Source organism: Trichechus manatus, unplaced genomic scaffold, assembly GCF_000243295.1.
Source record: "Trichechus manatus latirostris isolate Lorelei unplaced genomic scaffold, TriManLat1.0 scaffold00044, whole genome shotgun sequence".
In the NCBI taxonomy this organism is placed as follows: domain Eukaryota; kingdom Metazoa; phylum Chordata; class Mammalia; order Sirenia; family Trichechidae; genus Trichechus; species Trichechus manatus.
Window position 1 is genome coordinate 13,694,970 of NW_004443980.1, and position 13,208 is coordinate 13,708,177.

The window sequence follows — 13,208 nt, forward strand, 5'->3', positions numbered from 1 at the left end:
CCCCCCAACCCCAATGGCCCAAGTAGTGCTGTCAGATTCGATTACAGAAACACACCTGGGCTATTCGATGATGCTGTAGTTTAATGACCCTTGAAACTGCCATTTGCACGCTATCAAAGATTGCAACGACTTCCAGTATCTTGTCATCAAATGATGGTGCAGTAAACATCTGAAAGGAAATATGGCATTACACTTCCACTGCAAAACTTAAGATTTAAGTGGCACGTGAAACAATGTGAACTCTAAACAGATACATAAACTTATAAAAATAGTAAGCAGAAAAGTAAGAACATATTATTAGGAAAATAATAGGTATTTCTGTAAGCATGCTATGCTAATTTTTTTACAGCAACGTGTAAAAAAAATTGGCATAGTGGTGCTTATGAAAATACTTCATGTGGGGAGGGCACGGTTGACAAACAAATGTAGAAGGCGTGCGTTATTTGCGTATAAAAAACAGTAATTAGTCCTTGAAAAAAGTCATTCAACATAAAGTAGTATCCTAAATGAAACTTCCACTGAAAATATCAAAAAAAGAATTTACTAATAGTGATGATTTCTTATCACTCTTGCTATCAGATTGCCTGGATTTGAATCCTGGCTCTGCTACTTACTAGCTGTGTGAACTTTACCTCAGTTTCTTCAGCAGTAAATTGAGATAAAAATTGTGGGTCTTAGGTAATGAATGTGAAGCTCTTAGTCAATTGCTTGACTACCTAGTAGGTGTTCAAGAAATGTTAGCTTTATCTTTATTTCGTTGATTTCTTACCCACAAAATATTTGAGTAGTGAAAAAAAAAATTTGAGTAGTGATATGCTAACAAAAAATGTTGACTGCTAATATAAGTTTTTATACTCCAAAGGGATTAGAATATATTCATATCATGAAAATTACAAATACTTTCCAGTCTGTTTTACACTTTAATCCTATCTGTGCATTTAAGAGCTCTGAGGAAATGGGTAAGAGCCATTATATCATAAGCCTCAAATCAAAGGGCCCATTAATCACTGTATGTGATTATTCACAGATTGTGACAGTTCTTTTTATTGCTATATAAACTTTAAGAATTGTGCCCTCTCTTTTATTCTTTTTAAAACAATTACATTTGTTAGGTTGTGTTTTTTTCTTTCTTTCTTAATAAAGTATAAAAGACATAAAAAATAGCCCTATATCGTGTCCAAATGACCCCTCTTGACCTTTTTAAATCAAAAGTAACATACGCAAAAGTAACATAACAAAAATACACATATTTCCTAAATATATATATATATATTTAGAAAATTAAAAGTACAGAAAAGTATTATGGTAGGCAGAATAATGCCCTCAAAATGTCCATGTCCTAATCCCCAGAACCTATGAATGTTACCTTATATGGTAAAAGGGGCTTTTCAGATGTGATTAAACTAAGGATCGTGAAATGGGGAGGTTATCCTGGATCATCTGGGTGGGTCTGATGCAACCATAAGGGTCGTAAAAGTGGACAAGGGAGGCAGAAGAGGAGGTCAGAGTGATGGCATGTGAGAAGACTTAATTTGCCATTATTAGCTTTGAAGATGGAGGAGGGGGAACACAAGCTAAGGAATGTGGGTGGCCTCCAGAAGCTGGGAAGGGCAAGGAAATGGATTCTATCCCGGAGCCTCCCGTACGGAATGCAGCCCTGCTAGCATCCTGATTTTAGCCCACTGAGACACATATCAGACTTCTGTCATACACAACTGTAAGATAATAAATGTGTGTTGCTTGCAGAAGTGACAGAAAACTAATGCAGGTATGAAATGAAAAAGTAAAAAGTTCCCTTCTTTATCCCTTTAATCTCCTTTACCAAAGCAGATTCTTTTGTGTCCATCCAGAAAAACTTTAGATACTTGTCAAGATATGTTATATCTACATATTCAACACGTGAAAATTTCAGAGTATATCCATGAGAGACTATTTAAATAAAATCTTAAAAAATCTGTCCTACCTCTCATCTCCCAGTGAGAAAGAATAGTATATTCCAATGTGAAACTAAATTAGTGGTAGATGACTTATTGACACATTAAAAAAAGCAAGTTATTTCAGTAATTTAATTATTTTTGAGGAAACAAACTACTGACCCCCATTACGCTACTTACATCATCCTCTTTAGTTCCACCCCAGAAATTAGTGCCACCAGCATAGCTGGGAATGTTCAACACTGCTATGCCTTGCAGACTGGGGAGAGGAATATACTGTCCATCACACTGTAAGATAAAACGCTTAGCAGTTAGATGCAAAGCCCAAAACCACTAGTTTGGAAGATACTAGAATACCAAAGACAAAGGGCAATGGGGTAAAGTGTTGATGTTTGCTCTCCCGTAAATGCATGTTTACACACTATAAAGGCTTTTATCTTATCTTTTTAATTAACAAATTTTAAAGTATAGATAACCACAACAAAATCTGTTACAGAAAAGAGAATTAAAAACAAACAAAAAAACTATTTCATCTCTTCTTTCTTCCAAAATTAGGCTTTACTTTTCTTGAGTCATTTTCAGGTCACTTAAGACATTCTCATTTGAATTACAGTCATGGTTGTACTCATTTTAAACATCCCTTTTTTTTTAAAAAAAAACTGTGGTAAATATATATGTAATAAAACATTTGCCATTTTAACAGTCTTCACATGTACAATTCAGTGACATTAATTATGTTCATCATGTTGTTCAACCATCACCATTATCCATTTCCAAATCTCTCCATCAGCCTCAACAGACAGCAAGCTCAGTAAAGGCCGACTCTGGGCCCCAACCATCTCACCTAGCACCTCTCACAGCCACCAGTATGAAGCTGGTGCTCTGTAACTAATTGGTAACTGGCTAAATGCCAAGCTGAGGTTCTCAAGTACAGGGAGTCCTCGACTTAGTGTATTAGAATTACGCCAAACTGCACTTACAACTGTTCGTTTTTTATACATCTTATCGTTAGTAATATGTACCACATACACTGTTGCAGCACATAATTTGTTGATGTGATGTTATTCTCAGATGTTCAATCGCAGATGTTTATATGTTTCCAACCCTCCATAACAAATAAAGATTGAATTTATAAAGATACTGATGATAAAAGGCAGTAATAATGAAAACTAAAAAAAAAAAAGAGGTATTCGACCTACGTCAGAACCAACTTACAATGGAGTTGTAAGTCAGGGACCACCTACAGCCAGAACCAAAGCCAAGCTAAAAATTACACATGTAGGAAAGCACCTTATACTTCTTGCCTTCTAATTTATCAATTTAATGAAAACTAAATTACTACTTAAATTGAAAAAAAAAAAAAAACAAAAACCCAAAAAACAAAACATTGTAAGGTTGGTGAAGTAATTATACATTTCATGTGAATAAATTCTTACTGAGTAAAAGCAGAATTGCTATCTTTTCCTTGAATACCAAATGAAACTAAACCAAACCCACTGCCATCAAATTGATTCCAACTCATAGTGACCCTACAGGGCAGAGCAGAACTCCCCCATCGGGTTTCTAAGGCTGTAATCTTCACGGAAGCAGACTGCCACATCTTTCCCCGGCAGAGCGGCTAGTGGGTTTGAATCACCAACCTTTCACTTAGCAGCCAAGCGCTTAAACCACTGTGCCACCAGGGCTCCTTCCTGTATATTAGTTCACTCAAGTATGATTTTGCATGAAAGCATTGTTTTATCCATCGTGCAGATGGAGAAGCCAATGTCAAAGTCTTTGTTCTGCACAAATTCAAAGACAAGACATGAACTCCACACTACAGTATAACAGGGAAAGGAAAACTTATCTGAGGCAAAAAGGTTAGAGTTCTCCACCAGGAACCGCCACTGGTGAGAGGGCTCTCTCCAGGAAGAGCTTCCCAAACCCTGGGTCTCTCTTCTCCACCTTCCTCCAAGTGAACCATCAGGGAAACAAGTGTTTAGACAACAGGTCTTCCATGGTCCTCAGTAGTAGCAGGCGTTTTGTTTATGTTTAACTATGGCAAAGAGTTCTTTAATTTTTCTACTTTACTGCTACCTGTATTTCAACATATTTTCATTTATTTTATTAATTTTATTTTCCTTTCTATTATCAAACATAGACTTCTATATCAAGGGTTCTTAATCGGAGGTTAAGAAACCAGGAGTCCATAGATATAGAGTCAGGAGGTCTGTTAACTTGAATGGTAAAAATCTGTATCTTCATGTTCAGTAGCCTCTGAAATTTAGCATTGCTTCAGTTATGAACGTGGGTAACAAACTAGGTATTAGGAAATACCAGTGACTTCATCACCAATAAAAGTCACAAACATTTTTTGTATCACATTACAGATGCTTCAGATATCTTTTAATATCATTTATGTTCACTCCTATTATGAAATTAAGGTATTTATTAGACCTGTCGTTAGATTTTTTTGTTATTCAGTGTGGTAATAAAGAAGCATGTATAATACTCTATACAATAATTAGAAAATATTTTGTTAATTTATTTCATTATAATTGGTTTCTTTTGTAATTCTATGTATTTTATATAATGCATTTAAAAATATATTCTGAGAGGGCATCCATAATTTTCACCGGAATGCCAAAGGGGGCCATAATTAAAAAAAGGTTAAGAATTCTGTTACATGGAGAGTAAAAAGTAGCTGTGTGAGACAGTTTAGTTCAGAATTTCGATCACTAGTAGAAGTGGCTAGAAACCCTATTTCAGAACCAGTGAAGGCTCTTCCAGGAGTAAAGTTAATCCCGCCCTTCTGATTCCAGATAGTTCCCTAAATCTGAAAGATAGCTATGGAGATAAATCACAGTATTTATCAAATTATACTAAAACGATTTCCCCTTACGACAGGGCCAGGCACTGGGCTAAACACTGAGAATAACAAAGATGAATATATCTTCCTACCTGTCCTTAAGGAGCCCTGGTGGCACAAACGGTTAAGTGCTCGGTTGTTAACCAAAACGTTTACGGTTTGAACCCACCCAGCCACTCTGTGGGAGAAAGACCTGGTGATCTGCTCCTGTAAAGATTATAACCAAGAAAACTCTATGGGACTGTTCTACTCTGTCACATAGGGTTGCTATGACTCAAAATTGACTTGATGGCACACAGCAACACCACCACCTGTCCTTAAGGAGAATTTGGCCAACTAGGGGGACATGGATAAGAAAACGAAATGATTACAATACAATACATAGTTGTTATTGTTGGGCTGTAATCTTTATGGGAGCAGATCACCAGATCTTTCTCCCATGGGCACCTAAATTGGCCTGAGGATGGTGCTATCAAGAATAGCATTTAAAAAGTGTGAACCTTCATGATTCTGCACCTTTTCAGCCAGTAGCATACACATTAATTTTACAAGCAATGTGTAAGTCTAATCAATTGATCATGTAGTTGTATTCTTAGAGTAGAAAGTACATTAGGCATTACAGAATTGGGCCAGAACTTGGAAACTTAATGAGAAAATCCACTGAAACCCTATCCTGTACGTATACTCCTGTAGCTTCAACTTTTCATGGGGCACCCACAGCTCCATAAAAAAAAAAAACCATAACACCAAACCCACTGTCGTCTAGTCGATTCTGACTCACAGCAGCCCTATCGGACAGAGTAGAACTGCCCCATAGTGTTTCCAAGGCTGTAAATCTTTACGGAAGCAGGCTGCCGCATCTTTCTCCTGTGGAATGGCCAGTGGGTTTGAACCATTGACCTTTTGGTTAGCAGCTGAGCGGTTTAACCACTGTGCCACCAGGGTATTTCAGGAGCTAGTGATAATAAGGAATCCTTGGGTGGTGCAAACAGTTAATGTACTTGGCTGCTAACTGAAAGGTTGGCATTTTGAGTCCACCCAGAGGTGCCTCAGAAAAAAGGCCCAGGAATCCACTTCTGAAAAGTCAGCTATTGCAAACCTTATGGAGCACAGTTCTACTCTGACACACATGGGCTACCATGAGTCAAAATCAGCCAACTGGTTTAGTGACAGTGAGAGTTAGGCTGTGACTCGTATCCAGTGTCTACCTCTCCTTTAATATAAAGTTGGTAATCGCAACTTAAAAATCACTCTTCCATTTTTTCCCCTTGAGAGTTTAATCGCTACTCAAAAGGAACTTAGGCCAAATCAGCTCCAAAAATGAAATTATTTTTTCTCAGTGAAATAATCTAAATAAGATAATTTCAGATTGTCTTCAAGATGAACTTACCTCAAGTTGAACCCTTTGTTCTAAATTCTTGTAGGATCTCTGTAGTAACTCCCTGGTTCCCAGGACCCCATACCACATGAAGTTTTTAGTCCGGCTTCTGAAAACAAACGTTGGCAGGCAATTCTGGTAAATATTACCTATTTACTCTTTATAGGCAGAAACAGCAAAAGAGATAATAAATGAAATTAAAGTAAAATTGCCTTCATTTAACAATGTTGCTAATACCAAAATTACCTGCATTTTTCAGGGTGCTCTTCTCGCTTATTATTAAATTCTAATGAAATTTTGGCATCTAATCCAATCCCAAAGTAATTGTTCATGACACATTTTTCTGTATATCCATCTCTATGATGACAAGGAAAAATATTTCAAAGTCAATTCCAGGTTCATAACAACAGTTACAATTAATATACAAGATCGTACTTAAAAGTACTCAGATTAAGTTTTCATTACTTACAAGAGAGAGTTAAGCTTAGCAGGAATCACTTTCCACCCATAACCTACACGCACGTGCAATCCTTGGTATGTGGTATAAAGGGATGGTGGGCAAGGCCCAGCAGAAGCAGGCTTACTTTTCTATTACTTGCAAAAAAATCTTAGTGCTCCTATCTCCTGCATAAGCCCCTTACTACACAGACAAATGAGGGTGACTATAGGGGGGCCCTGCATTCAGAGGCCCATCCTCCTTTCATTAGAAAATCTTCTTCACATCTACTCCTAACAATGGACAAATATTTATTGAGCAAAGACTACTAGGTCCTGTCCATCATGCTAGGTGCTTTGGAAAGTACAAAGATGTTTAAAATATGGTACCTTCCTTGAGGAGCGTCATTAGAGAAACAAGGCATCACAAATGCAAAATCAAAAGTGGCAAAAGGAAGTATACATTGAAGTGCCACAAACTTTTATTGGTTCTGCGAATGGAGAGATCAATGCGGGCAGAAGCTTCCTGAAATAAGTAAACCCAGAAGCTGGACTTGGAAAGATGATTCGATTTTGTAAGTCTGAGAAGAACGATGAAGGGAATAACAAAAACATGGGTGTGAAGGCACCACTGAGCAAAATATTCAGGGAAAGTGAAGAGCTGAACACTTAGTCATAGGGTTCCTACCAGAGGGAACAGTAGGTACAGTTGGAAAGGGACCTAGCTGGTAGACAGCTATGGAAGCTACTGAATTGCAAATGGGCCAAAGCGCTCATCATCATCAACTTTTGAACTTTTCTGATTATCCTTTTTTGTGAAACCATATTCATTATCATACATCTAAAAATATTATCATTAGTACAAGACAGAGACAAGAAAAGCCAAAACAAAATGTTTGCAAAAGCATTTTCTTACAATGAATCTGGATCTGGGTCAATAAATGGCGTTGCACCAAAAGGATCAATATTTGCTAGTAACATTTTGTTGATAATAGAACTCCCAGCAATCGAGGCAGCTAGTCCTGCTCTTAAGCCTGGCCAGAAAAATAAATACATACATAACCACATGTTAGGAAAAAATACAGAAATAACCAGTCCTTTGGTTTCAGGCCTACTGTAATTCTCAAACATCTTGCTCCCACAGTTTCCAATGCCTATTCTTCTCATTAATCAAAACTAAGAACAATGACTTTGGTGAATACAAGACTTTTGATACTTTAAATGACCTACATTCTGTCTTAGAAACATAAGCAGATGAGGAACTAAATTGGAGTCTCTTTGTGACAGTTTCTCATATACCATCTCAATAATTTTACAAATCAATAAACATACGTTACATCCTTTCTTACAGCAAATAAGGTATTAAGTTTTTAAAGAATTTACAATAAAGGCTGAATTACTCCAAATGGCATGCAGCTATTACTTCTATACTCTCAAAACATACATAACAATTAATGAAAAACGTTACGAGATGTACTAAGGTTAAAAACTCAGTGCTGGTGTCAAGAATAAGTAGTGTTGTTGTTGGTTGCTGTCAAGTCGATTCCGACTCATGGCAACCCCATGTGTGCAAAGTAGCACTGTTCCACAGGGTTTTCAAGGCTGTGACCTTTCATAAGCAGATCTCCAGGCCTGTCTTCTGAGGAGCCTCTAGGTGGGTTTGAACCATCAACCTTTTGGCTAGTAGTCAAGCACTTAATCATGTGCACCATCCAGGGACTCCTAGTAGATATTTAGCGCAGGTATTTACAAATTTTAAATTCACCTAAATATGCAAAACTTCACATTTATTCAATATGTTTTCTATTAACTAGTTATGGTATTCAAAACTAATGAATTTTATGATTTACTCAACCCAATATTAAGGCTAGAAGCATTAAAGTGTGGACAGAAGCCAAAGTAATGGGGAACAGAGAAGGAAAACATATGCGACTGAGAAACACTGGGAGATCTGGAAAAAAAGTCCTTTTTGGTAAACATTCCTTTCCTCAACAATGTGCTCTTCTTAGAGGATTATTCTTATTCATTACTGTTGCTACTAAAGTTGATTAGCAAATTATCAAGATGAATTTTATCCTGTCGCTTAATTTCCTAGCTTTGAATATACTATAGCATCTATTGTTATGACAATTTCCTTTGTATCTCAAAAAGTAAACAAAACGTAAGTGCTGATGAGAGTAAAGAACAGCTTGGAGAGGTGAAGAACCACACTCCAGCTGCCCCACAGAACAGTCTAATATTCTCTACAATATTTTAACATTAGCCGTATTCATAGCTTGGAACCCAGAAGGGTCATTCCATGGTTTCAGGCTGGAGGCGAGACATGATCTCTATGGAGTCCTTTCCAAAACTAGAAATGTTCCTGATTTCTCTTTTGTTTTCTTTCTCTCTTTTAACTGAGATATAACTCATACACCATAAAATTCACCATTTTTAAGTGTATAATTCAGTTGCTTTTAGATTAACAGTGTTGTGTAACCATCGTCACTGTCTAAATCTGAACATTTCATCACACCGAAAAGAAAACCTGTACCCAGTCATTCCCCATTCCTTCTACCCTCTCCTCCTCAACCCTTAGCAACCACCAATCTACTTTTTATCTCTACGGATTTTCCTGTTCTGGGCATTTCATATAAATGGAATCATACAATATGTGGCATTTTGTGTCTGGCTTCTTTGACTTATCATAATGTTTTCAAGGTTCATTCATTTTGAAGCATGATTGGTACTTCATTCTTTTCAACAGCTGAATAATATATTCCATTGTATGCATATATCACATTTTGTTTATCCATTCATCAGCTGATGAACATTTGGGATGCTTCCACTTTTTGGCTATGATAAATAATGTTGCTACAAACATTCATGTACAAATTTTTATGTAGACATGCTTGCAATTCTCTTTGGTACACACTTAGGAGTAGAATTGCTGAGTCATATGATAATTCTGTATTAAACTGTTCAAAGAACCAACTTCTGTATTGTTTTTCTATTCTCGATTTCATTTATTTCCATTCTTTATTATTTCCTTCTTTCTGTCTGCTTTGGGTTTAGTTTGCTCTTCTTTTCCCAGTTTCTTAATGTGGAAAGTTGGGTTACTGATTTGAGGTTTTTTTTTTGGCTTTTCCAGCTATAAATTTCCCTCTAAGCCCTGCTTTATCTGCATCAAATATGTTTTGGTACGCTGTATTCTAGCTTTCATTCCTCTTAAGTATTTTCTAGTTTCCCCTGTGATTTCTTCTTTGACCCACTGGTTACTCAGAAGTATATTGCTTAATTTTCACATATTTGTGAATGTCCCAAATTTCCTTCTGTTACTACTTTCTAATTTCATTCCACATGGCTGGAGAACACAGTTTGTATGGTTTCAATCCTTCTAAATTTATTCAGACTTGCTTTCTGGCCTAACATACAGTCTATCCTAGAGAATGTTCCACGTGCACTTGGGAAGAATGTGTTTTCTGTTGTTGTTTGGTGGAGTGCCCTGTAAATATCTGTTGGGGTAGCTGGGTCTATGTGTTGCTCAAATCTATTTCCTTGTTTATCTTCTGTCTAGTTGTTCTGTTCATTATTGAAAATAGGGTATTCAAATCTCCAACTATTATCACTGAATTATGATTCATCTTTAAAAAGAACTTGTAGGAAACTGATTTTCAGGGTCTAATTGGGTTCTGATCTACTCTGGAGTGAATCCAGAGGGTTTTCACTAAGTCACGTAACTAGTACTTAAGGAAGCCTCTGAAGCTTTTGCCTACATCCCTTGTCCCTCATAAGCTCGTGTTTCCACTAGTACTGGCTTGATTACAAGATAAATTCATTTTATTAAGGCTGCAATAGATGCCTCAGATAGTATAAAATGAAGCAATATTATTAGTCTAAAAATGACGAGACCTGTGGCTTAAAATCAAAAGGAACCTGTGGTTATACGCAAAAAGTAGTAGAATATCAGACTGGATTTACTTCGGGTACTTACTAAATGCAGATTCCTAGGCTCTAGTCTAGAACTACTGAATCAAAATTTCTCAGGGTGGGCCCCAGAAACATGTATTTCAATACTTTCCAGGAAATGCTTATGCACACACAAGTCAATTCTGACTGATAAGTGTACCAAGAACATTCTCCTAAAGGAACACTTATCTTAAAGAACACATTTCTACAGTTCATGGAAATATGTACTGCCTTAGTTTGCTAGTGCCGCTATAATAGACATTCATGTTAAAGTACAGACTTCCGTATTGTTTTTCTATTTTCTCACAGTTCTGGAGGCTAAAAGTCCAAATCAGGGTCTCAGCCATGTTGATTCCTTCTGTGGGTCTCTGTCCTAGTTCCTGGTGACAGTCATCAATCCTTGGCATTCCTTGGTGTCTGCCTCCCCCCTGTGTTTGTCTGAGTCTATTCTGCCCTTTATATAACTAAAAAGTGATTAGGTTTTAGACCCACCCTACTCAGGGATGATCTTATCAATATAACAAAAGAAAACCTCTATTTCCCAACAGGGTCATACTTACAGGTACAGGGGTTGGGATTTCAATACATATTTTGAGGGGACACAATTCAACTTATAATAAGTACTGACACATTTTCACAGAAACACTTATAATTAAACCATGTTTAAGAATCTGTACTACCTGGGCAAATGATTCTGGTATTGAGCACAGGGAGGCTTTCTTTGCAGGATGCCATAGTGGGAGCTGAGCTGGAGGACTCAGTTTGGAAATGGCTATGACTTGTCCGACAATCTGGAGACCGAGGAGCAGTTTTAACTGTTGGCAAAAAGTCCAGATTCAAAAGAGGCAATGATAAAAAGTTATAAAAATAAGCAACCCCTATAAAACGAAGGCATAAAATAATTTAATATAAGTTTAAATCAGTCAGTGGAACTAAAATGATTACAATGTATGTCTTCAGATTTAATACAGGGAGGGAATCTGCCAGAGGGAGGTGTCTTGATGGCTCAGCTCAAATACATGAGATCGGTAGATAATAGATGTCTAACATAACTTAGGGTCAGCAATAATCATAATTTGAATATGATCAATCCACACTTAAAGGTAAACAGAAGTTTTGAAAGCTGATGATTTTGAAAATGGAACATATGTGTTACAATGTATACTACCAACACAATACTTTTCTCATCAAAGCTGCATGAATGATCAAATTTAATGAATGTAATTCCCAGAGCTAAACGTGAAACAAGTTAATGTTTTCTTCTATAAATGGAAGGAAAAAAATTGTTTTCAAATGAAACCAATATACTATTCCTGCTCTTCTCAATTAATTAAGCAAAACAATAATTTGCCCCAAACTGTTCTATCATAGCTCTTAGTAAAAGCTCAATACATTTTGAAAATTATTCCAAAACACAATTACTCTCAAACAACAAAAAGGAAGATTTAATTCTACAGAATCTGGGCCAACTGAATGAAGAGCAAATAGTAAGCACCTGTAACTAATTTAGGAGATGTTGGAAAGTGATTAAAAAAACAGTAATCCTCAAACTCAATTTAAAAATACTGTAAAACTTAATTATCTTTACTTTCCCTAAGACTAATTACAAACTAACTCTATTAATTTTACACTCTATTCTCTCTGTTCAAAAACAGTCCAGCTGCACTAAAGAAAAGCAGCAAAACAGCTGCTCTTTTCTTTGACAGAAGGGACTCCTGGGGCTAATTTCTAATGAAAACAACCTTTTGATGTTCACCTCTGATAAAAAACAGAAAGGGTCCCAATGACTAAGACTGATGGTCCACTGTATGTAACTTAATTAACGTCTCACTGTTCTTAAATAAAACATCTCATCGACCATATTAATATACTGTATTTCACACACCCCTGACATATGAATTAGTACATGATTTAACATAATACAATGAGTGTATTTCAAAAGATAATGATTATTTAAGACAGAAACACTTGTACTACTGCAAAAGATTCTTACTAAATTGAATTACAAGCCAAAAAATAAGCTCAAATACTACAGTTAAAGATTTTTCTGAATCTATGTCTATTTCAATACCAGTACTGGTATCTCTGTATTTTTAGTTTCCCTTGGAGAATATAGTGGAAGTGTGGAGTTTACGAGAGTATGCTAAAGTGGAATGGTAGCTGGTTGGGAAATCACTAGCAATGAGTACTGAAAAACCAGTACTCCAAAGACAGTCATTATCTTAGAGGGAATTATTAAGCAACCTTTTGTAAGGACTCCACCATCAATTCTACTTTCATCAACATTTTCTTCAATGGATGAAGACATATAAGGCCTTGTCAACAAATTCAGAGAGAAAATAAATTTTTTTTTGTTTATTGTTGTAGTTTAAATGAAGTTTACATTTCAAGTTAGTCTCTCATACCAAAATTTATACATACATTGTTATATGACCCTAACTGCTCTTCCCATACTGTAACAGCACACTCCTCCTTTCCACCCCTGATTCCCCATGTCCATTCAACCATCTCCTAGCTCTCAGACAGGAAATAAATTTGGAGATGATAGAATCAACCTTCAAAAAGATTTTGACAGAATGAAATGACAGATCCAAATAAAAAACGTAAAATCCACAGGAACATGTGCAATCTGATTAGGTTTTAAAAAATCTCTTGGATAAAAGCA

The 13,208-nt window shown here is 36.3% G+C and overlaps 1 protein-coding gene across 1 annotated transcript in view; it reads right to left on the minus strand.

The window, feature by feature from the left end:
* Positions 1–13,208, minus strand: part of DGKH (diacylglycerol kinase eta) — a 253,952-nt gene that overhangs the window by 36,884 nt on the left and 203,860 nt on the right. Inside the window, exons 18-23 of the mRNA XM_004376610.3 lie at positions 11,224–11,358; positions 7,512–7,629; positions 6,407–6,517; positions 6,173–6,269; positions 2,115–2,222; positions 56–169 (exon numbers count right to left, since the gene is read on the minus strand). Of these exons, the coding sequence (XP_004376667.1) occupies positions 56–169; positions 2,115–2,222; positions 6,173–6,269; positions 6,407–6,517; positions 7,512–7,629; positions 11,224–11,358 (683 nt within the window). The remainder of the gene's footprint in view (positions 1–55; positions 170–2,114; positions 2,223–6,172; positions 6,270–6,406; positions 6,518–7,511; positions 7,630–11,223; positions 11,359–13,208) is intronic.